The sequence below is a fragment of the Marmota marmota genome, unplaced genomic scaffold, assembly GCF_001458135.2.
Source record: "Marmota marmota marmota unplaced genomic scaffold, marMar, whole genome shotgun sequence".
NCBI lineage: Eukaryota > Metazoa > Chordata > Mammalia > Rodentia > Sciuridae > Marmota > Marmota marmota.
The window spans coordinates 42,626,066-42,652,531 of NW_025999990.1; the positions used below are offsets into that span (position 1 = coordinate 42,626,066).

At 33.5% G+C, this 26,466-nt stretch overlaps 2 protein-coding genes across 11 annotated transcripts in view; one reads left to right on the plus strand and one right to left on the minus strand.

The window, feature by feature from the left end:
* Esco1 (establishment of sister chromatid cohesion N-acetyltransferase 1) overlaps positions 1–26,466 on the plus strand; it is a 91,805-nt gene that overhangs the window by 36,774 nt on the left and 28,565 nt on the right. For 4 of the 10 annotated variants that reach the window (XM_048806459.1, XM_015482495.2, XM_048806462.1 and 1 more), the window contains exons 8-9: positions 682–813; positions 23,139–23,228. In XM_048806459.1, the coding sequence (XP_048662416.1) occupies positions 682–813; positions 23,139–23,228 (222 nt within the window). Of the gene's footprint in view, positions 1–681; positions 814–22,473; positions 22,598–23,138; positions 23,229–23,779; positions 24,124–24,152; positions 24,176–26,466 lie in introns of those variants that run through there. The other 6 variants (XR_007348874.1, XR_001503182.2, XR_007348876.1 and 3 more) reach the window with 5 other exon arrangements.
* Positions 17,651–18,064, minus strand: LOC107139597 (mitotic-spindle organizing protein 1-like). The gene has a single exon (XM_048806463.1). The coding sequence runs from the start codon at positions 18,027–18,029 to the stop codon at positions 17,784–17,786; it is 246 nt and encodes an 81-aa protein (XP_048662420.1). The 5' UTR covers positions 18,030–18,064; the 3' UTR covers positions 17,651–17,783.

Genomic DNA, 26,466 nt, shown 5'->3' on the forward strand with positions numbered 1-26,466 from the left:
ATGCAGCATGAGGTAAATTACTTGAGTATAGAATAATTGTAATCAGTTTTTTTGTGCTTATTTAATACAGAAATGACAAAAAATTACCTTAAGAATTTCTGGTGACATAAAAATATATTTTTTTAAGTAAACTACATATTTTTAAGTAAACTATGAGCTATTAAAACAGACTTTTAAGACATTAAAAGATATATAGTTTATAAAACACTATTTCCTCTAAACTCTAGAAGTATGATTGTTTCAAATATGAAGTTTATATTCTTATTTTTAGAGTATTGGCTATTTGGATTTTTTCCCTGAGTTTGTAATGTTATAGATATTTCTCTTTTGGGGAGATAGCTTAGTGGTAAGGTGCTTGCCTAATGTATGGAAGTTCCTGGGCTTCATCCCCAGTAGAGTCAAAACAAAAAAAAAAAAAAGAAAGAAAGAAATTTCTTAGTTCCTTAAATGGTTGTTATATGCTGTGGAAGGAGTGATCAGGTTATTAAAATGGATATTTCTTAATAAAATTGCATACAGATTTTGTACTTTAGCATCTTAATGTTTATAATCAACATTGGATGCTACTCGTTATAGATAAGTCCTTTTCACTTTATGTTCACGTTATAGCTTTCCAGGGTCATGTTTTAGAATAATTCTTTTGGGAAGAAAGAAAACCTTTTATTTGTTTTTTGTAAATAGGATGCAGGACAAAAAAGATTTGGAGCAATGTCCTGTAATGTTTGTGGAATGCTTTACACAGCTTCAAATCCAGAAGATGAAACTCAGCATCTGCTTTTCCACAACCAATTTATAAGTGCTGTAAAATATGTGGTAAGTGGAATTTGTGAATTCTAAAATGTTAAAATCAGATAATTGGGTCAGGATCTTAGTGAGATGAATTGCCAAATCGTTGAAAAGTTTCTGATTTTAGGAAATTATTATATAAAGCACATGTTGTATACTGGCTTATTTTAAAACTAAAACAAATATAAAAACCAGGTAATTTATTCTGACTAGTTTCTATCTTGGCATTTTTAATTTATGTTGTTTTTCTAAAAGTTATTGTATCTTTTCTAAGAAATAATATTATTTAACTTGAGTATGTTTCTTTAGAGTTTCCTTTGATTTTAATAATTATTATTGTTAATAAACCTATTTAATATTCACACAGATTGATATAACTTTGTATTTGGGAGCTGATAGTAATATATATCATGTCAAATAGGTAATTTGGGGATTTCCTTTATCTTGCTGTCATAAGAGTTTTTCTTTGATAATTAAAAGCAAAAAATTCCAGTATATTACAATTCCACAAAGCAAATATGTTTTGGAATAAATATATCTTAGTGTAAATGTTTTTTTAATGTAGATGCCTTTGAGCCATAAATGGGTATTATTAATGTTTGTTTCTGGAAATAGCAAAATTTTTAGTAGTTTTGAACCATTTCAGATATCTTGTGAAAATAGTAATTTAACATAATTGCTGTTTACCCATATCTGAAATGGAATCTATTTTTATTTTATACATGTTACCTTCAGTACTGTACACTCACATTAATAAGACCTCCAGGATATCTGAACTGAGATCACCAATTCATTCCATATATGCCTTTATTATAGTTATCAGATGTTAAATTATTTAAATGTCTTTATTGGCCTTAGTTACATTCATAAGCTTAACTTTGGTTGAAGGTTTTGTATTCTTTATTTGATTTCTCTAGTTTTTTTCTACTGAGAATAGGTGAGGTTTTCCTTTTTTTTTTTTTGGTTTCCCTACTGTGGTCATTCCTTGCATTTCTTATTTCATTTTCCTTTTCCATACACATTCTCCTGTTGCTTCCCTAAATAAAATGTGTGTGTGTGTGTGGATATAAAACATTTGATTTGCCATTTGAAATTTGTACTTTCTCAATTTGACTAATAATATCTTGTATCTTGAAAAGAAAAAAAAAATGGTTCTATCAGGTAGCTAAATTATAGAATACTTAAGGGCAAAATTACCTTTTAGGTTATTTTATATACATGAACCTGGCGGATGTCATTTCTGTTCAGTCTGCATTCTGATGATCACTTAGTTTCCTAAATATTTGTAAAATTATGTTTCAAAGACTTATTCTTCCCTAGGAAAATTCTTAATTTCTGAGGGAACCATAAAGAAATCAACTAGAAAATAGGTCTATACTCTTCCAAGGTGCAAGAAGAAATTAAATCAATTTCTTGATTTGACAAAGTATAGCTATCACCTTCTAAGCAAATTCTAACTCTGTTATAAGGCTACAAAGCACTGTAGACACCTAGGGGTCAGTGTCCCAGTTGACTCCTCCTCATATCCTCCTTGATGGGACAGAGCTATGGGTTACTTTATTTAATTTTGAAGTAAGCTCAAGAGAAGGAATTGAGTTTAGCAGTTGGTCATTCTTTGCTAACATCAAGATCACTATTCTTACCTTTTGCTGTTTTCAAATGTAGGTATACGTAGAATCTGAGTAGGGACTATTTCCAAAGTGTTGTAGAATTCTTTTTATATATTTAGAGAGTCTAAAAGTATCTTAATGATGATCTGTTGTGATCACAGCTCTGTATTTTAGGTTGTGACATTAAAACATTTATTGAGCACCTTGTATTATGCTTTATACAGACATTAAACACTTGTAAGATGCTAACAAAAACATTTTATCTGTTATGTTTTTTGGTGAAAAGCAAATAAAAAAAAAGTCATTTGGTGCCCTAGCTTCAGTTCATGTTAAATGGATAGTGGTCAGGAACTGGAAATCTGCTTGAGAGTATTTAAAAAATAGAATAAATTAGAAAAATAGTGTTACTTTCAAAATTTTAATCTTAATATTCTTTAGAAAATAAACACCTTCTCCTTAGGATAAAACGTCCCCCTAGACAAGTAATAATCATATGGCAATTAGGAATGGCTAATATCCTATTTTTATGTTTTGGTTTTTTTAATATTTATTTTTTAGTTTTAGGTGGACACAATATCTTTATTTTGTTTTTATGTGGTGGTGCTGAGAATTGAACCGAGTGCCTCACACATGCTAGGTGAGCGTGCTACCACTTGAGCCACATCCCCAGCCCCTAATATCCTATTTTTAAAAAGTTAAACTATAATATTAAAATTGTGTTGTCAGCTGAGCACAGTGTAGTAAGTTAGACCTTGTCTCAAAATATAAAATAAAAATGAGCTAGGGATGTGGTTTAGTGGTTAAATTTCATGTACCAATAAATAGATAAATAAAGTAGTCATAGAGAAATTGATGCCCACCGAGTATGATTTTGGTTGACTAAAGTATTTGTTTTTTCTTTTCCTTATCTCTTTCTTGTTGGTTTGGGGTTAGGAGAAAATAGGTAGATAGTATCTTGATTCCTTCTGCCTCGTTGACCCCATTTAGGGAAATAATTATTACTTTTTTCTTTTTAAGAGACAGGGTATCTCTATATTGCCCAGGATGGCTGACTCAGTACCAAACTCCTGGGCTGTAGTGATTCTCTTGCCTTAGCCTGCCGAGTAGCTAGGACTATAGGTATGCGATCCTATACCTGGCTTTAAGGAAACTGAATTTTTTTTTTTACTTAATAAACACTTTATGAAGTAGCTTCTTCATGCCTCACTGAGAGGCTAAACTTGGGTTTAGACCTAAGAATCACTTAAGTTTCCTTCACAAACTAATGTATTGTTTCCTAAATCTGTAATGAGAAAGAAGACTTATTTGTTGTCAGGCCAGGAACCTGTCAGGAACTCTTAGAAACTCAGAAGACCCATCTTCACATTCTTGGCTCTGAAATTTTCATTTTATTCTTACAGCATCATTTGTTTTATTGTTATTATTTTTTAAAGATTACTTTTGTGTTCTGAAAGTTTGTTATGTGCATACTCTACTGAAGTAGCAGCTTGATGAAGCAGAGCCCATGATAATCTATTCATCATGCTAAGGTGTGCCTGCCAGTGAGCAGTAAGGGCTCAATAGATACATGCACAATTAAAGAACAAACTTTATTCTGCCCCGAAATGAGAGTTATGCCTCAGTTATCTTCTCTGAAAATGAGAGTAAACCAGATAATTTCTGTAGACTTTGCCAACTTGAATATTTGATGATTTCAAATCTTTGGAAATTAATTATACTATAAACATCTATCTGTGTGGAAGGAACCAATTGTGTATATTTTATAAAAGTTATGCTTAGTCTAAATTATTAGTAAAATAGTTCAAATTTGAATTTATTTTGACAATTAGAGGTTTATTAACTGTTTGCACATGAAATTATATACCTAATTGATTTTATGTGCTGAAGTAGTTCATGCTTCATTTAGAGAAATAGTCAAAGTAGTTTTAACTTTTTTTCTTATTGAGATGAAAGAAGTTAGATTGGCTTTCTGGCACATGTCTATAGTTCCAGCTGCTTGCAAGATTGAAGCAGGAGGATCACCTTAGCTTAGGAGTTTAGGACTATCCTGGACAATATAGCAAGACCCTGTCTCCACACCCCCCCCATATGTATGTGTGTGTGTGTGTGTGTGTATACACACATCAGAAATATTATTAATTCTCTTATCAGTTGTTTTTCTTCAGTTTGCACTTAAGGATTCCTGTATCTATCATGCTAAGTAAAATAAGCCAGTCCCAAAAAACACAAAGGCCAAATGTTCTCTCTGATACGTGGAAGCTAACCCACAACAAAGGACAATGAGGAGGGGAAGAATAGAAGTTCATTGGATTAGACAAAGGGATGTGAAAGGAAGGGAGAGGGAATGGGTAATAGGAAAGACAGAAGAATAAATTAGACATAACTTTCCTATGTTCATATATGAATGAATACACGACCAGTGTAACTCCATATTATGTACAACCACAAGAATGGGTTCCTAACTAGAGTAAGTCATACTCCATGTGAGTATATGTGTCAAAATACACTCTACTGTTATGTATATCTAAAAAAATTTAAAAAATATTTTAAAAAATGTAACTAATGAAAAAGCAAAAAAGAAAGGATTCCCATAATCTACTCCATATATGAAAATAATGCTTCTGTCACAAAAAACACATCTTTTAGCATTTTAATTTCTCTACTGAAGTTTATTGTTTCCTTTTCAGATTTTTAACTTACTCATAATAAAAGTTTGAAACTTCTGTTCTGCTAAGTCTGACTTTGACCTATTTCTGTTTTCTTTCCTCTTGATTTTGGGTCATTATTTCCTGTTTTTTTTTTGTGGCTCCCCCCTCCCCCATTTTGAATAGACTTTAGTTTTTTTGGAATTGTTTTAAATTCACAGCAAAATTCAGCAGAAAGTATAGAGAGTTCCTGTATGTTCCCTGACAACAGTAGCCTCCCCAACTATCAACATACTCCATTAGAGTAGTGTATTTGTTATAGTTGATGAATGTGTCAATGTAGATTGACACATCATTATCACTCAGAGTTTATATTTTATATTAGGCCTCAGTTGGTTTTGTACATTCTTTAGGTTTTGAGAAATGTTTAATGATATATCTGTTATTACAGTATCATAGGGAATAGTTTCACTATTTAAAAAAATCCTCTGTGTTGTACCTCTTCCTCCCTTCGAGTATTAGCTTTTCATCACTGTGACACAATCCCTGAAAAATACAACTTAAAGAAGGAAAAATTTGTTTTGACTGATGATTTCAGAAATTTCAATTTATAGTTATTTGGCTTGAAGTGAGGCAGGACATCTTGGCAGAGGGCTGTGATGATGGAAAGCTGTTTACCTCATGACAGTGGGAAGCAAAGAAGAAGGGACCAGAAACAAGGATTCCCTTCAACCAGGTCCCACTTCCTATAGTTTTCATCACCCTCCAATAGTCCATTCAAATTATGAATTCATCACTGATGACTTAGAGCCTACCTCATGATCCAGTCATTTCTTAAACAATCCACCTACATGATTGCATTGGGGACCAAACCTTCAACACTTAAGCCATTCTTGGGGGACATTCCAGGTCCAAACCATTAATAATCCTTACCTCCTTAACCCCATTAATCTTTTAACTGTGTCTATAGTTTTACCTTTCCCATAATGTCAGATAGTTGAAATCATACAGCCTTTTAAGACTGGTTTCTTGCACTTAGTAGTAATATTCCTTTAAGGTTTCTTTGTGTCTCTGATAATCCATTGTTTTTTTTAACATTGCATACTGTTCCATTGTCTGGATGTATGTACTGCAGTTTATCCATTCACCTGCTGAAGGACACCTTGGTTGCTTCCAGGTTTTAACAGTTACAAATAAAGATGCTATACACATCTGTATATAGGTTGTGTGGACTTCTCCTTTGGGTACATAACCAAGGATCATATGGTAATAATATGTTTCGTTCTGCAAGAAACTGCCTGTCTTCTTAAGAGACTTATCGTTTCATATACCCGCCAGCAGTGAACGAAAGCAGAGCAGTCCTCTTGATCTACATCTTTGTCAGCATTTGCTGTTGAAAGTATTGTGGGGTTTTGTCAGTCTAATATTTGGGCAATGGTAACTTACTCTTGTTTTATATTTCCCTAATGATGTGTGATATGGAACATTTTTTTCCACTACTTATTTATCATCTATTTTCTTTGGTGAGTTGTCCAGGTCTTTTGCCCGTTTTTTAAGTCAGTTGTTAATTTTCTTTATTGTTAAGCTTTAAGAATTCTTTGTGTATTTTATTTTTTTGTTTTTGGTACCAGCAATAGAACCCAGAGGTGCTTAACCATTGAGCCATATCCCCAACCCCTTTTTTATTTTTATTTATATTTATTTATTTATTTTAAAGAGAGAGAATTTTTAATATTTATTTTTTAGTTTTCAGCGGACACAACATCTTTATTTGTATGTGGTTCTGAGGATGGAACCCAGCGCCGCGCGTATGCTAGGCAAACACTACTGCTTGAGCCACATCCCCAGCCCTGTTTTTTTTTTTTTTGATATATTTTTTTTTAGAAATACTTGAACACAATACCTTTATGTTATTTATTTTCATGTGGTGCTGAGGATCGAACCCAAGGCCTTATATGTGCTAGACAAGCACTCTACTGCTGAGCCACAATCCCAGCACCGCCACCCCCCCACACTCCCATTTTTTTAATTTTGAGGCAAGGTCTTGCTAAGTTCCTTAGGTCCTCACTTAGTTTGTTGACCTCAAACTTGCAGTCCTCCTGTCACAACCTTCTGAGTCACTGGGATTACAGATGTGTGCCACTATGTCCAGCTCTTTGTAAATTTTGAATAACATCCTTTATCAGATATGATTTTTGTGAATGGTTTTCCCCAGTCTGTGGCTTTTCTTATCTTTTGGCAATATGCTTTACAGAGCAGAAATTTTAAAATTTTAATGAAGTTCAGTTAATCAATTATTTGTCTCATGAATTGGGCTTTTGGTGGTGTTATCTAAAATGTCATTGCCATCTCAAAGTCATTTAAACCTTTTCTTCTCATATCTTCTAGTACTTTTATAGTTCTTTGTTTTACATTTGGATTCATTTTAAGTTTTATGAAGGATATAAGATCTATGTTTAACATTTTTTTGTATGTTTGGTACTGGGAATTGAATCCAGGGCCTTGTGAGGATAGGCAAGTACTCTACCACCGAACTATATACATTCCCAGTCCCATATCTGTGTCTAGATTTTTTTTTTAATGTACATGTCCAGTTCTAGTGCTTCTTCATTATATCACCTTTGTTTGCTCCTATATCCAAGATCAGTTCACTATATTTATGTGAATCTATTTCTTAGCTCTCTTGTGTTCATTGAACTGTTTGCTTATTCTTTCTCCTATATCACACACTGTCTTGATTACTCTAATGTTGAGTGTTTATAGAAGTGTCAGTCCTTCAATTATATTCTCCCCCAGTTACTATGTTGGCTGGTCTGGGTCTTCTCCCTCTCCACATAAACTTTATATAATTAGTTTTGTCAATAACCTCAAAATAACATTCTGATATTTTAAAAATCTATTTATTTATTTGAATCAGGGATTGAACACAGCATCACTAGCCCTTTTTTTAAAAAAAAAATGTTTTTTAGTTGTAGACGGACCCAATATCCTTATTTTATTTATTTTTATGTGGTGCTGACGGTCGAACCCAGTGCTTCCTTCACACATGCCAGGCAAGCGCTATACACTAAGCTACAACCCCAGTCCTCCTCAGCCCTTTTTATATTTTATTTTGAGATCGGGTTTTGCTAAGTTGCTTAGGGCCTCCTTAAATAGTTGAGGCTGACTTTGAATTTTCTATCCTCCTGCCTCAGCCTCCCAAGTTGCTGAGGTTGCTTATGTGTGCCACTGTGCCTGGCTCAACTTCCTGAACACTTGACTGGAATGGCATATGTCATCTGGAAAATACTGAACGTTCCTATCTGTTTTTGTCAGCTTATATGGTACATTGGACATTGTATATGAAAACAATAAAGATTGAAGTAGGTAGCATCCTATACTTACCCACAAGATCTCTTTTTTCTATTAACTATGGTGAGGGGCTGATCTCTTAGATCTAATTATGAATTACACTGGGTCAGAGTTGGGTCAAAACTTTAACTTTGGTTACCTTCTGCTTTTAAATTTCTTGAAGTTGATATCAGATATCTCTTTCCAGTAGACATTGGGGAATTAAGTTTCTTAGGACATGAGATTTCTCTATATCTGTAACCCAACTCACCAAATAAATGTCCCTTGGGAGAGAATTGGTGGGGAATTAACATTTTTGTTTGGAACTCCTTCATATTTTAGGTTGCTATGCTAGCCTCCTTAATGATCATTAACATTTCAGTTGGTTTCTTGTCCCAGCAAGAGACTCTTGTTCTCTGCCTCTTTGTATGTGTATGTTGGGGGGCCAGGTGCTTCAGTCAGGAGCATACTGATGAGCTAAATACATTTGCTCACTACATCGAAAATGACTTTGAGATGAGAATGATACACTAGAGCAGATTATGCTTAGTGAAGCTAGCCAGTCCCTAAAAAACAAATACCAAATGTCTTCTTTGATATAATGAGAGCAACTAAGAACAGAGCAGGGAGGAAGAGCAGGAAGAAAAGATTAAAATTAAACAAATACATGAGGTGGGAGGGAAAGGGAGAGAAAAGGGAAATTGCATGGTAATGGAGGGAGACCCTCATTGTTATACAAAATTACATATAAGAGGTTGTGAGGGGAATGGGAAAATAAACAAGGAGAGAAATGAATTACAGTAGATGCTGTAGAGAGAGAAGATGGGAGGGGAGGGGAGGGGGGATAATAGAGGATAGGAAAGGTAGCAGAATACAATAGTTACTAATAGGGCATTATGTAAAAATGTGGATGTGTAACCGATGTGATTCTGCAATCTGTATTTGGGGTAAAATTGGGAGTTCATAACCAACTTGAATCTAATGTATGAAATATGATATGTCAAGAGCTTTGTAATGTTTTGAACAACCAATTAAAAAAAAGAGAGAGATGAGAATGATAGCACATAAAATATTTTTAAAAATTTTTTTTAGTTGTTGGTAGACCTTTTGTTTATTTATATGTGGTGCTGAGAATTGAACCCAGTGCCTCATACATGCCAGGCAAGTGCGCTACTGCTGAGCCCCAGCCCCAGCTCAAATAGTTCTGTTTTTTAACAAAATACCTTTATTTTATTTATTTGTTTTTATGCCATGCTGCGGATTGAACCTGGTACCTCACATATGCTAGGCAAGTGAGGTACTCAGTCAGCTCTGCGACTGAGCTATAGCCTCAGCCCTCAAAGTATTTCTAATATATTGGTAAATTGTTGCTACCAATTGAAAAGTGCTTTATTTATTTATGAATCCTAATAAAGAGGTATTTAGGATTCCTTAATATATGAACATAATAGGAAAGTATCATAATCTCTCCTGTTTGACTGTACATTGTCTGACTCAAGTATATCTTATGAGAAGTATTATTTCTATAATAGATTCAGATATTATAATTATAGTAGGAGTTCAGTTAACTGACAGAATTGGGTAAGTTAACATCCAACAAATTTAACTTTTTAGTGGACAGTGGACAGTTATCAGAATACCCATTTAACAGTAGCTTAAATCATAAGCATGGTTATTTTTCTTAAGAAATATGGAATAGTGAGGCTGGGGGTATAGCTTATTTGGTAGAGTGCTTGCCTTGTATACACAAGGCCTTGGGTTCAATCCCCAGCAACAGCAACAACAACAACAACAAAGGTAGGGGGAATCTGGAATGGTATAGTCTTAGAGTGGTTCCATTTATTAGCTTAACTCAATAGCATGCTCATGAGTGCTGTCTGTTTCTCCCATCTAAGGACTCAACAAGCCAACCCTGCTTAGCTTCCAAGATCAGACAAGATCCAATGCATTTGGGGTGGTATGGCTGTAGACCAATGATGGCTATTTCTAATTCAGTGTTCTCTCATCCTTAGTGTGGTGACTTTCCTGCTTCATAGTTATTAATGTTATGGACCTTAAAGTTCTGCAGTCCAGATTCAAAGCAACATGGTTGTTAATTTTTTCAGAAAATATTCTTTCTTCAAGTGGCCTTTTCTGTTTATCAGTGAAGGACAGCATTTTCCTAGACGCCCCCATATAAAATTTTCTTTGTCTCATTATCTAGAAGTGAATGGTGGTAGTCACTAATTTAGTTGCAAGAGAAGCTAGGAGAGCAGAAGTCTGGCAAAAATAGATAATGTAATGATGATTGGTTTTATGCCAGTGGTTCTCAAGGTAGGAAAACAGGATGTTTATTTGGAGGGCTGTTGACATTTGCATAGGCAAGGGCCAAAGGCGCTAAACTTCCTGCAGTGTAAATGACACTTCCTAAGAAGGAATATCCAACTGAAAATGTCAATAGCAGCCCTGTTGAAATTCAGACTTAAACTAATCATAATTTATTGTTGGAAATGCATATGTTATCACCTAAACAAAATGCAAACAAAAAGGGGAGAGAATGACTGTGGGTTAGACAGAGAACAGTGTTTTCTATATGGTCATTACATTTAGACTTATAACTTAAAGCATTTGTAATTGTATATTAAATGTAATTGATATGGAGAGACTGTTGCTATGAGTATGGAATCCCTTTCTATTTAGCTTTGTTTTTCTCATAAAATCACACCCATAACCATCCTCTGATTTACTGAAAAAAGCTCAAGAAAATAGTATAGGAACTTAGACATTATGAAGCAATGTGAGAATCTGGGTACAGAATCAATCTTGTTTTGTTTCTAATTTTTTTTAATACTTATTTTTTTAGTTTTTAGGTGAATACAGTATCTTTATTTTACATTTATGTGGTGCTGAGGATCAAACCCAGTGCCTCGTGCATGCTAGGCGAACACTCTACCACTGAGCCACAACCCCAGCCCATGTTTCTAATTTTTTAAAACAGAATTTTAGATATTAAAGCATTAGATATTATGGGCTGTGATTGTAGCTCAGTGGCAGAGTGCTTGCCTAGCATGTGTGATGCACTGGGTTCTATCCTCAGCACTGCATAAAAATAAATAAAATAAATGTATAAAAAATACAATAACATTTTCTTTAAAAAATAATAAAAATAAAACATTATATAATAATACATTAAATAGAAAATGAGCTCTAAACTTTTTTTCTGAATGAAAGAATTTAATATAAGACAGGATTTATTACTTCTTTCTTTTGAATTCTTTTCCTTTTAATTGGCAGTGATTAAATGCCAAAGAGTTCTATATCATTGTATGACCTACAAGGAGGAGCATTTAAGTACTTTGTTTTTTTTGTGTGTGTGTGTGGCGGGGGTACCAGGAATTTAACCCAGAGGTGCTTTATTACTGAGCCACATCCCAGCCCTTTTTAGTTTATATTTTGAGACGGGGTCTTGCTAAGTTTCTGAGGGTGTACTTCACAAGTACTTCTTTTTTAACTTGTTCTTTTAAGGGAATTTATTTTTAGTTGTGGAGAAAATTTTCTTTTCACATTCCTTTCCTTTAAAAAGATTTTTTTTTTTTTTTAAATATTTATTTATTTTAGTTCTCGGCGGACACAACATCTTTGTTTGTATGTGGTGCTGAGGATCGAACCCGGGCCGCACACATGCCAGGCGAGCGCGCTACTGCTTGAGCCACATCCCCAGCCCCTTTAAAAAGATTTTAATTCAACTGTGTGGGATATAGCTCAGTGGTAGAGCAGTGGACTACCATACAGAAGGCCCTGGGTTTGATCTCTCCAGCACCAAAAATATAACCATAGAAGAAGAAAATAAAAGCATAGGAAAAGAAAAGCATAGAAGATTTTAATTTAAAGGTGTTTTTCAAGTTTCTGATTTATCAACTCTAGTCTTTTTGAAAAAAATTATAAAAAGAGTGAGTGTATGTACCTAGAAATGAAAAATTAAACTAGCATTATAAAGTAGAAAATGGAGGCAGGAAAGGCCTCATGTCTCCCTACCCCATTTCCAGTGCCATTCTCCAGTGATTAAGTACTTTTGTTTTTTAGTGTTTCTTACATAAATAACATTATGTGTATATAGCAAACATACCTCAAGCTACATATTTGTGTGTGTGTGTGTGTGTGTGTGTGTGTGTAAAGTCTTTTTTCCTCCCAGTGTAAGTTATACTTCATGTTTAGTTCTTTGGGTTGATTTTAAAATATATAAATGACATTTGACTCCTGATTGCTTGCATTTTCTCCTTCTCTAAGTATTAATATCTGTCAGTTATAACCAAGTGTTGTGTCATATATATATTAACTTATTTAACTTGATATAACTGAAATAATTTTCATTAAGCTCTTGGTTTTATAAATAGAGGTTTCAATCCCTCAAGCTGCTCCAGCCTTTCAAAAATAGATGTTTATTAAATACTTAATTTGCCCCAGGCACTTGCTATGTGCTTGGAATATAGTGGTATGTCACATTGAGATTTGGTCCTTTTGGAATGTGTAGTCTCTATTGCATATCTCAGATCCCTATTGCTTTATCATCACTGGATCAAAGAAAATTGATCCTAAGATATAAGATTTATCAAAATAGGTAGTTTTATATTTTATTTTGTAAAATCTGTCTTATATTAAATTCTTTCATTCAGAAAAAAAGTTCAGAGCTCATTTTCTATTTAATGTATTATTATACATCGAGGAAGTTCAGTTCTATTCATTTAGTTTAAATATTGCAGACACGAGAAGAATATTCCTGAAGTAGATACTGCTTTAATATATCTAAAGATTTAAAGATGCATAAACTCATAAGAAATGAGTCAGATCAGCTGGGTATGTTGGTGCACACAATATAACATGCACACAATATAACAGTATAATTTGGCCAATATCACTTCCCAGCACTTCCTGCCTTCCACTCCTTGATCCCTTTCCTTTTCTTTAAAGTGTATTCTAAGTTTCTTTTAAAAATTAGTATGAATTCCCTTCTTTTAAGCCAAATTGAACTGATCATTGTCTTGTGCATGGCTCATAATTTTCTTTTTTTGTCATTTTGTTCCCACCTGTAGGAACACTTTAATTCCTAATATGATTTAGAATTTTCTTTCTTAAAATCATTATAAAACTTTGTTTACGTTATTTTGCCTTCTTTGGTAGGTCCCTCCTTCAATTTGACTATTTTTTTTTTAACTGGTTCTAGGGATTTAACCTAGTTTTTCTTTCATCAAGTGTCTAATACTTAACTATACACCCAGTTGGTAATTTCTTAAATTTTTTTTGAGAATTAAGAAATATGTTGTATATACATATTGATACGGGTTTAGAAACATTTAAATATAAAAGAGCTTAGCTTGACTGGGGGAAACTTCCTTTCAAACATATCTTATTGCATTTTGCACACATTTATGTACTATTTAATTCTTCTGTTAGATTTGCAGAATTCTTGAAGTCATTGTGACATAAGAGAATAGAATGTGAGTGGAACTGGGAATGTAGCTCAGAAATAGAATGCTGTGTAGCATGCTTGGGGCTCTGGTCTCCAATATTGCAAGAAAAAAAGGAAAAAGAAAAAAGAATGTGAGCTTAAACTAGAAAGATATGGTTCTCTAATGAGCTACTTCCTACTTATGACAGCAAACTATTTTTTTTAAAGGTTTGGATAGATTTTATTTTTTCATTTTTGTTTTTGGTTGTTGATGGATATTATTTATGTATTTGTTTATTTATACATGGTGCTGAGAATCGAACCTAGTGCCTCACACATGCCAGGCAAGTGCTCTACCACTGAGCCACAACCCCAACCCAACAATAGCAAATCTAAACTACTTTCACTGTAATTTTTTTTCTCAATTTGTAAGAAATGAATATAATATCTTATGGGGTAAACATTTTCTAGATTCATAATTTTTTTATTCAGACATATTTTAACTTCTTTCTGTGCTCCAGGATCATAGATATTTTTCCTAAAAATTATTATTATTCAAAAGATAATATGTAAATTCACAGATCAGTGCAAAAGGATAGTTAAGTAGATTGTTGAAATAATATGGAAAATACCAGAGTATCAGAATGTACCGTATAAATATAGAGCAAAGATATATGATAGAGATTGGAAAAATCAGATTAACATCTGAGTAGAGTCAGAAAGGATAAGTAGAAGTCCCTTGAACTCATAAGGGTATAGAGCAAAGGCATACCAGGCCAAGGGAACTGTTCATAAATGACCTTGTAAGGTCTGAGGGTATCCAAGATTTAAAAACTCACAAGAAAAAAACTTAGTCACTATAATGATGATGGGAATTGTTATTTATTGGGGGCATATTACTGTGCTAGGCACTGTGCTCAATAGTATAATGTTTCCTTGTTTAGCTATTGTGTTGTGGTGATTCTACCATTTTCTAGGTGAGAAAACCAAAATTTAGAGAAGTTATTTGCCCAAGACCACACCTTGAATCAAATCTAGTGCTTTCTGATTTTTAACATCCTTTTACCACTGTGCTGTACTACTTGGATCACATATGAACTACCCTTGTGGTAGGTGGTTAATATAGTTCCTGAACTAACTGAATTTCTCCATGTATTTGTCACTTAAAGTCTAATAGTAGTATCTAAAACGGGCAGGGGGAGATGGGGGGTTGGATACTGGAGATTGAAATCAGGAGTGTTTTACCACTGAGCTATATCCCCAATCCTTTTAATTTTTAATTTTGAAACCAGGCTTTGCTAAGTTGCCCAGGATGGCCTTGAACTTAATATGTTCCTGCCTCAGCTTCGCAAGTCTCGGATTACAGGTGTGCATTATCATGTGCAGCACATCTAAACTTTTTCAACACTTTTAATGTCAATATGGTCATAATGGCTACAAAAAAACTTTCATCAGTATTAACACAAGATTATTTGCTAAAAAAATTTTCAAAACATTCATTTAAAAATAGCTTTTTTTTTGAATTTTTAATTTTAATTAAATATTTAAAAACTGGTATTTGACTCAATTATTGTAAAACATGCATATTTGGATCATGTCTATACATTTCACAATGATAATGATCCACTTTGTAAAAAAGTTATTATTTGAGTATAGAAAAATATCATTTCTCATTTATTTGAATTGCCAACTTTGTTTTAAAGCGTGAGGCAACGTTAATATAGCTATCTCCTCTCACTACCAGGGGAAGAGTATTCCATTTATACTTTAAGCCTAATTTAAGCTGTAAATTACATAACCTGTCTTTAAGTAGCCTTCAATCACACATGATAAGCATCTTAACATCTATAAAATGACCACCTAAAGAAATACGATTGAATTCATAAAAAGATGTATTAAATCAAAAGTACATGCCAATACTACCAATATGGTTTTATTTTTGTCATTGTCAACATGTACAGCATTGGAATTGTATCATTTTATTTTATTTCTTAAATATTACTGAAGTATGCATTAAAAAGATACTAATACATTAAAAGCCAGCAGCAGTGACACACACCTAATCCCAACTATCTGGGAGGCTGAGGCAAGAAGATCACAAGTTCAAGGTCAGCCTGAACAATATCACCAGACCCAGTCTCAAATAAATATATATAAATAAAAAGGGTTGGGGATGTGATTTAGTGGAATGCATCAGGGTTCAATCCCCAGTATCACCAAAAAACATTTAAGAAATATGACAGATAAGAAGGCCTCTGTAAACATAATCCTTTCTCAGTATTTTTTCCTATTTTGCTTCATACGTAAATAACTTAATCTATATTATCAACTTTTATGGCCTAGAACTGCATACACATTTTGGAGTTGAGAATAAATGTTCTCTTTGATTTATAAATAACATGTTTAGTTTCATTCAAATGCTTATCACAAATTCTTATTGTCTCCTAACTTGTTCTGCTAATAGACCTTTTCAGTTTACTGGTAAAGATGCCATGAATTAAAAGTCATAATGGTCAAATAAATATAAAAAAAAAAAAGCAGAGAAAGTGGCTATCTAAATATCACTAAATCTTATAAAAACCACTTCAGCTTGTATGAACAATAAAAAACATTAGTGAAGAATGAATACCATTCATTTAAAAGGTATCTAACAAAAATCTAAAATTTAGTCAACAATGAAATTAAATCCATATTAGCCTTGCAAAAAAATTCCACTGAGATTCTGTTACAGAAACAGAACCAATAACATCCTAAATTTTCTAAAATTTATTTTTGAATTATCATTTTGATGAGTTAAAACTTTAAGGGTAAATAATGACACACAAAATGATTTTAGAAAGGCAAACTTATAATTCCTGATACACATTTCATTAGTTTTTGTTTAATGACTAGAAATCCTTATTTCTTCAGAAAATATTACATATTCATTGAAACACACCACTTATCTAGTGATTTATTATATATCTACATCATATTTATTAGATAAGAATTCCAATTACTTTTATGTAATAAAAGTAAAAAGGAATTTTGCATGTTGGCTATGTTTCACTTTATACATTATTTTTAGGCCTTTATAGGATATAAAACTTAGAAAAACATTCAACTAATATTCTTATTTGATGTAAATGACTCAAACTACAAACAATACTAAGCTAAGCACTGTTATTACTTTTAAAATCTAAGTTTCTAGAAGTTTTATTTTTCAGTAAATACAAAATGATCTAATTCACACTATTAACTGCCCAAAACCTGTTTAAAAAACTAAATATTCTTTGTTAAAGAGAAGATTACAAGAAATGTTTTCTATGTTCTCATTTTAAAAAACAAGATTCTGGTATACATGGGGAATTTAAATACAAATTCTTACATGGTGGCTAAAATCTTGTCAACTTTCAGCCTGATACAACATAAATCAACAGTTATTATGCATAAACAATTCAAAATTAAAGTTTATAATGGAAATGTCAACAAGTCATAACTACGACACATCAATACTGATGGGTTCCACTGTACTTCCACCAGGCACAGCAGATGTGCACATCTGATAGACAGACTGCTTAGAAAATTAAAGCTATCAGAGCTATAAATAAGGAATACATAAATATAAACATAGCAATGCCAAAACATTAGGGCCATTAAAAAAAAAAGATGAGATGCAAACACATTTGATAGTTCTCTCTGTAAGCCACTTTCCACTGATTTATAAAGCTATGGTTTTATAATTTTTTTTTTTTTATTTATTGTTTAGTTTTCGGCAGACACAACATCTTTGTTTGTATGTGGTGCTGAGGATCGAACCCGGGCCGCACGCATGCTAGGCGAGCGCGCTACCGCTTGAGCCACATCCCCAGCCCTATAATTCTTTTTAAAAGGAAAATTTTTCAACACTGCTGCATGCAGTAATTTCACTGTACATTCTTGACTAAAATGCAATCTTCAAATCCTCTTGAGGAATTTGACATATCTCATCAGGATCTCTCCAGAAAGTCAGCTTGTCGTATTTTCAGCAGCCTTTAGTGCTTCAGTAGCCTTGCGGAGTTCCTTAATAACAGATGATAAAGCTTCTGGGTTAATTCCTTGTTCACAAAGCCGTACACAAATAGACAGTGTTTCCATATCTAAGCCAGTATTCAAAATTCTTGAAATCTCAAGCAGAACATCCATGGTCTCCTTCTCCGCATTCAGATTTGTCGCCGCGGTCGCCGAGGACCCGGTGCCGCTGCCACTCGCCATGGCGGAGGCTGAGGGAGTAAAAATTAGCTTTTTGAGCTAGTCAAGCATTTTAACATTTTTATCGTACTATTTTTTTTAAAGATGGAAAATAGGAAATACAGATAAGCTAAAGGGGTGGGGGAATTAAACCACTCTACCATAATTTAGATCACTCTGTTTATATTTTTGGTGACTTGAAATATTTGTTAATGAGTATTTACATTCAAAATTGATTTGCCAGGGGCTGGGATTGTGGCTCAGTGGTAGAGTGCTCACCTAGCATGCAAGAAGCACTGAGTTCAATTCTCAGCACCACATAAATGTAGAATAAAAATATTGTGTCCACATAAAAGTTTAGAATAAATATTTTTTAAAAAATCATTTTGCCAGGCACAGTGGTATACGTGTAATCCCAGCAACTTGGAAGGCTGAGGCAAGAGGATTTCAAGTCCAAACTAGCCTCAGCAACTTAGTGAGGCCTAAGCAAGTTAGTGAGACCCTGTCTCACTATAAAAACCAAAAAGGGCTGGGGATGTAGTTTATTGGCTAAGCATGCCTGTTTTAAATCTCCAATACACAAACAAATAAATAAGCAAGCAAGCAAATAAATAAAGTTCATTTCAATAGTTATTTCAAACGTTTATAATTTTAATTTACTATACAGATTTTCTGCAGTGTATGCCTTCTGTCTGGGGTGTTGTCAAACAGCATGTGATTCTGTTTTTAATGAATTCATTTTAATTTCATTTCATTTTTAAAAGATTTTACAGGTGTGCAGTCGTGCACACCTGTAATCCCACCTATTCAAAAGGCTGAGGTGGAAAGACTGCAGCCCTGGCAACTTAGTGAGATCCTGTTCTCAAAATAAAAAAGACCTGGGAGTATAGCTCAGTGGTAGAGTGCCTCAATACCATAGAAACTTAAAATTTAAAAAAAAGTATACTGTTTAACTCTAAAGCCACTTACAAATATATTTAAAAATATATATTGTAGCTGTAGATGGACACAATACCTTTATTTTGTTTATTTATTTTTTAATGTGGTGCTGAGGATTGAACCCAGGTCCTCTCACGTGCAAGGCAAGCGCTCCGCCGCTGAACCACAATCCCAGCCTCCCTAAGGCCACTTTTGTGCTCCTCTTGAGAGTCACTACTTTTCCCAGCCCTAGATAACTACTTTACTGATCAGATAATTTTACATGTATTTTTCTTTTCCAAATAAATGGTACCTGAGCACACCTTGGTCTTTGGCAATAGGTGATTTGAATTATTAAAAATAAGTTCAAATTAATCAATCTCTCTGCCCCTGCCCACAGAGTAATGAACCTCCAGTACCTTTCACCCAACCACCTTCAACAATTTCAGTTCATGTATGATCTTTTTATCTTCCAGCCTTCCCAGTTGTTTTGAAGTAAACCCAGGCATCATGTTATCATTTTGTTAGTTATATCTATCTTCCTCACTCCTCACTTTCTCTCTCGGACTGCATGTGAGTGAAACCACTGAGCCACACCCCCAGCCCAGCTTCACTAAATTGCTGAGGCTGTCTTTGAACTCCTGATCCTCCAGCCTCGGCTTCTGGAGCTGCTGGGATTACAGGCATGCGCCAAGGCATCCGGTTTGTTAGATATTTTTACTTAATGAAGATCATTCTTTCTTTTTTAAACATAGAGAAGCTTTAGTGAACTTACTCCTTAATATCAAGTATTCCATTGGGGTTAAAAATTAAAAACTTCACAAATATCTCAATTTTTTTATATTGTTTGTTAAAAGTAATATTGCATTGGTCAATATGTCCCTTAAGTCATTCCCTACCCTCGGTCTTTCTTAATCTAATCTAAGGGTTTTTCCTTCAATCACTTTCTTTTATCTTCCCTTGCAGTATTTGTTGACTTTGTTTTTTCTTTTAAGTTTGTGTAACTTTTACTTCTGGGTGTTCTTTCAAATATGTAGTTTCAGTCAGCCTTTATGAAGGTGATTGGTAGGAACTTTTAAAATTGAGGTATAATTTACACACAATTAAATGCACTGATCTTAAGTGTTTGGTTGAATTTTGATAGTTGTATTCACCACCCAATATATGTTGTTTTCATTTATGATTTTTTAAAGAATTTAACCTTTATTTTATTTATTTGTTTTTATGAGCTGCTGAGAATCAAACACAGTGCCTCACTCATGCTAGGCAAGCAGTTTAGCACTGAACTGCAACCCTAGCTCCATCATTTGTGATCTTTTTTTGATGGAAAAAAAGGAGAAATCACTTCTCTTTTGAGGCTCTGAAATTTAGAGTCACTACGACAGGGTGGAAAGAATATCATTATATCATTGATTTCTGTTAAAAATACAAATTAGGCTGGACATGGTGGCACATGCCTGTAATCCCAGCAACTCAGGAGGTTGAGATGGGAGGATTGCAAGTTTGAGGCCAGCCTCAGCAACTTAGTGATAACCTTAAGTCACTTAGTGAGAACTTGTCTCAAAAAGTAAAAAGGGTTGGGGATATAGTTCAGTGGTCAGATGCCTTTGGGTTCAAACCCCAGTATACCCCAATCCCCCCAAAAAGGAAAGAAAGAAATGTAAATTAAGGGGTTGCTGGGTATATAGTTCAAAGATAGAGTGCTTGCCTATCGTGCTGGATTTGATCTCCAGCACCATTAAAACAAACAGTAAACCCTCAACTTCTCATGAGAAATATGAATCAGAAACATAGAGCTTTTTACTTTTCAGTTGTCAGATGAATTAATTTAGAAAATTTAGGTTTTGGAAATACTGTTAGCAGAGGGATATATGTAACACCTTAAAAGTTAACGGTGAGAGGAGGGAATGTACTTAACTGCATTGGAATTTACATCTTTGCAAAACAGTTGTGGCTGTTCAGTTATTCCTCTAAATTGCATGTATCCTTCCCTACACATTCCACCTGTGCCTCCATTTCGGGCAGCAGACAGACTTCCACTCTTCTGAATTCTCTAAATTCAGGAGAATTATGGTTATTGAGATCAGCAAAGTATTAACTGCAGTTGAGGCACATAAATATCTTGAGTATAGTATTTGACAGACATTAGCCAACTTGGTTCTTTCATCTTTGCTTTGCTCGTGATTTGAATTTAAACATTGGGGATATTTATTGATTGCATTTTGTTAGACTAGTTGCATTGTTCTTAGTTTGATGTACCAGAATGGAAGTTAATAAGAGTCATTGACTCTTGTGAACAGTTATCTTTAATGCAACCCTCTGATAACAGCTATTTTATAGAATGCTTAGATTAGAAAACAGAATCAGAGTTCCAGTGATTTACCCAAGGCTATACATCTAGTAACTAGCAACAGGATCTAACCCTGTTACTCTGAAACTATTAAAAAGTTTTCACTAAAATATACCATCTTCACAAACATTAAATGAAGCTTAAGCAATAGTAATTCTGCCTCTCACAGTTCCTGCTTCTTTTATTTAGTACATGGAATGAATAGAATCATATTTAAAACATAAAATTATATAAAATTCAGTGTGATAGTTTTCCACATTGAACATGCATATTTTTTTGAGGAAGTTTTATACTAAAATAGTTAAGCAAAGTAATTTGTACAATATTACAGTGTGTAATATTAAGACATGAGAATAATTTTGTTTTTAAAGACAATTCTTAAGAAAATAGTTTATTGAATTGTCTTTAGATATTTTACCTCAGGAAGGATGACTTTCTTATAATTTGAAGTTTCTTAAATATCTAGGTCTTCATTGAATTTATAGTTTCATTTTTTAAAGTTGCTAGTTTCTTTTTGTGGAAAATAGGTTCATTTAAAAGCTTTTTCTAAAAGCAACATTGTTAATATAAATGTCTTTTTAAAGAGGTGTTTTTTATATCTTAAAATTATATCTATATTCAGATCTGTATGATTCCTGTTCCTGAAAGAACATCTGATTATTGTTTCTGCTTCTTTGCAAATCTTGAGCATTTTATCAATCATAAGTAATTTTAATCATCTGATTTTTACTTTTGGATGTTCTTATTTTGTAAACAAATTCTGGCTTTTAGTATTTTAATCTAAATTGTTACATATATCAAGATTGTTACTAAATTTTTTGTCCCCAACTATGATTCTTCCCCCCCCTACAAAAAAAAAAAAAAAAAAAAAAACGATTCTAGATTCCATCATTCTTTCAGACTTGCCATAGTATATAAAAAAAATTTAGTTGTCTTTTTCTTGGTTTCATTGAGCTTTTGCATTCTTAGAAGAAAACGAATCAGAAAAAAAAAGAACATTTTTTTTAAAAAGTAGAAATACAAATTGCTTTTGGAAAGGCCTTTTTATGTAAAGTTGGTGGGGTAAGACAAATGGAACAACTAGTTAAGCTCATTCCTTCTGTACTTATTTTGAACTTCAAAGTTCCTAGTTTAACCTCTGGTTCAGTCCCATCTTACTAGATTTAAGTGGCTTTTGTTTTGTTTTGTTTTTTCATGCAGGTTCTGCTCATTAATCACCACGAGTGTGGATCTGAAGAAGAGTTTATTACCTCTCTTTTTTTGAGTATGTTTAACTTCAGATACACACAACGTAGCCTCTCCTTCCCTATTAGATTCTTAGAAGGTAGTTATATTTTTTTATAGTCTCCTTCTTGTGCCTTTGATAGTTGTGATCAATAAAAATAAAAACTATTCCTTTCATACTGGGCTACTGCATGCAAATCAGTTCACTTAAAACCTCCTGGAGGTCTTTGGCATGCCAGACAAAAAACTAAGAGTGTGTGTTTGTGGAGGTAACCATGTTCCTAAGAAATCTAAGCATTTAATTCTTGTATCAAGAATCTGGGAAAGTCATTCTTTAGGTTCTGGGAATCACTGACTTTAAGGGGCTTGCTTTCGGTGTGTGATTTTTCAAAATCATTTAAAATGGAATTGATAAATTAGATGTTTTTGTGGTAGTAGATAATGTCTCTGAATAATAAACATTAATTAGCATTGTAGCTACTGTATGCTTAACAATAGATGATTTATCATGCTTTATTAAACATTAATGAGCATATATTTTTGTTTGTAATTTTTTTAGACAAATTGATGTACTTTTCCTTCTGTACATGAATATGATGAATAAAATATGATACATAAAATTCATCCTTCTTTATACCTAGGGCTGGAAAAAAGAAAGAATTCTGGCTGAATACCCCGATGGCAGGATAATAATGGTTCTTCCTGAAGACCCAAAATATGCCCTGAAAAAGGTAAATTTGCAGTGAAATTTTATACAGAATGGATTAATATCACTTTCCAGCTAAAGTTAAGAGTATAACACATTGGTAGCACAGCACATTTAAACATCAGTTCTGAAAACAATAAATAATAATATAAAGGATACAGCCAATTTGAAAAATTATGCCAAACTTTGAGGTAATCCAAAACATGTGAAATGAATTTTATTTTTTGGTACCAGGGATTGAATCCAAGGGTACTATACCACTGAGCTACATCCCCAGCCCTTTTTTAAAAAAAATTTTATTTTTTGTTTTGAGGCAGAGGCTTGCTAAATTGCTTAGGGCTTCTCTAAATTGATGAGGCTGGCCTTGAACTTGCGATCCTCCTGCCTCAGCTTCCTGCATTACTTGGATTACAGGTGTGCGCCACTGTGCCCAGTTCTAAGTGTAAATTTCTAAGTAAAAGCTTATTGTAGAAGAATATTTAAGAGTAGGGTAATAGTAAAACGGAAATTAAACATGAAGTAATTATATACATATTTTTAATACCTTTATTCTATTTATTTTTATGTGGTGCTGAGGATCGAACTCAGGGCCTCACGTGCTAGGCAAGCGCTCTACCACTGAGCTACAGCCCCAGCCCAGGTAATTATATTTTAAAAGATAAAAACGATACATCCCAATTTATAAATACAATGGAGAAAACTTAAAATTTTCCTCTTTTCTAGTGTTAACCAGGTCTTAGTTCTACTTAGGTCCATACTTTCATTTCAGGGTTGAGTTTATTGTGTTGAGAAATGAACTAAGAGATATTGAAGCCTGTATCTATTTTGTCATATGGAGTATCTAAAAAGTCAGGAACCATAGGATAAACTTATTGTTAAATAGTATGTTGGCCTGGGATGGGATGTATCTCAGTGGGACACTGTTAACTTAGCATTTGATAATTGTTAGGCTTGATCCCCAGCAAGAAAAAAGAATTTATTGCACTTTCAGTGTATCTCTTCATCCCCTGGATGCTTTTTCAGAAATACCTCATAATGTAAGTAATGGGTTTAGGCATTTATTCAAAAAACTTAATTGTATTAGAGTATGTAAAAAATTTATCTGAAAAAATAAAGAAAATAATTTATTTACTGAATTTTGTTTAACTTCACAATTAGACCTCTCTAAATTTAGGAATACTTTACCTGAAAAAGACATTGAAGGAAAACATCTATTATTTGAAAATGTAGTTAGCATTCTACTTAAGATAAAAATTTATTTTGTGGATTCTGATTTTTCAGATCCCCTGTATATCTAACTGGGCAACCCCAGATAACCAGATAAGCCCCTGCATTGCTTTACAGTATAGACAGTAGCATTTAGAATGATACAAAAACAGGCCCAACCTGTCTTGTATTCAAAACTTTGATGCTTGCACAAAAATATATACTTGTTTTTTATATAATTGACTAATGAAAAATGTGGAATTTTTGGAATTCTAACTATTATTTAAAAATGCACAGTAGGAATTTTGCTACAATTACTTTATGTGGCAGACATATCTTACTAAGAGTTTTCACATTAAATGCTAATTTCCTTCTCCCTCATGGAGAGAAAAAGTGAGGATAGAAGGCACAAGCTCACTAAAAGTCTATAAAGTCTGATCATCATATCAATAGGACTCTTGTTTGACTGGAAGTACCACTTAAAAACTACACATCTCACATCTTACTTATGAAATTTCCAAGGAAATATAAAGAAAAAAGGGAAATAAAAAACAAGGACTCCAGAGAAATTTTTTAGTCTGACACTGTAGTTAGAGCAAATAGAAACATAGGCTTTAAAAAAAAAAAAAAGCGAATTTCCTAATTTTAGTTTTTCAGGGCAAAAAATATTGATTACCTGGTATTCAGTATATTATTAGTTAATAACCCATAGTAGGTTAAAAGTGAAAATCTATGGAATTGTGAGCAAGTTACCTTTAGGAACTCAGTTGGGAACTGTAGGACTTTAAGGATTAGGAGGATTTGAGTTTTCATCACTAAGTTGTGTTTCATGGTATTCTGTGTGCACAGAGTGCAAATAGTGATCTGTCTTAAGGGTTTTTTTGCATTTAAATCTTAGTGTCTCAAATTATTGTTAATTGGACTGAGCATTTGCATTTTTTTTTTTTTAATCTGAGGAAGGAAATGTGAGCGCCTGCAGAGGACTACAAAAGTTTGAGCTTACTGTATTTGACCCTGACTAGTTCTAGTAGGAACCCAGAAGATGCCATGTTAACATTTGTGTTCACACCTCTTGTCCTTGATTTTCTAGTTGTCTAATATATCTGACTAGGGAAATTATTTCTTCCAAATGTAAAGTGAGGAACTAGAAATCTCTACAGGATGGTGGATTTAAATAAAATAATATTTGTGTGTTTTGTTGTTGTTTTGAGACTGGGTCTTCCTAGGTTACCCAGGCTGGCCTTGAACTTAAGATCCTCCTGCCTTAGCCTCAGAACAGTTAAGATTATAGGCATGTACCGTTGTCCCTGATGATGAGATGATATATAAAGTATTTTAAATAATATTTGGCCCATAATTGATTCAATAGGAAATAAACAAGAAGTTCTTTCCTTTGTGTCCATTTTTATTTTACTCATGAGGACTCCCCCAATACTTGGGTTTGAATGTAGAGGAGTTGTATCATTAAATTATATCCCTCTGTCCATCTCTTGTTTCCTTTACTACTATTGTAGTACTGTGGATTGAACCTAGAGGTGCTTTACCACTAAGCTACTTCCTCAGCCCTTTTTATTTTTTGTATTGGGATAGGGTCTTGCTAAGTTACTGAGGCTGGCCTCAAACTTGTGATCCTTCTGCCTCAGCCTCAGGTCATTTGGATTACAAAAGTGTGCACCACTGTGCTTGGCTGTGCTACTAATAGGAAGCCTTAATGTTCTTAAAAAAACTTTTTAGTTGTTGATGGACTTTACTTTTATTCATTTATTTATATGCACTGCTGAGAATCGAACTTAGTGCCTTATACATATGAGGCAAGTGTTCTACCACTGAGCCCCAGCCCAGCCTTAATGTTCTTTAAATTAGCCTAGTGGAGGTAGAGTCACCCCTCTTTTTTTCCCTAGATTGCTGGACTTGACATTACTCTCCAGTTTTTCTCTGATTTTGCTAAGTGGTCTATGAGGTTTATGAAACAGTTACTCATCACTACAGTCATCCTTTTTAGAAGATACCGTGCTTGGAATAATATAATCAACTTGTTGAACTGTATGTGTATGTGT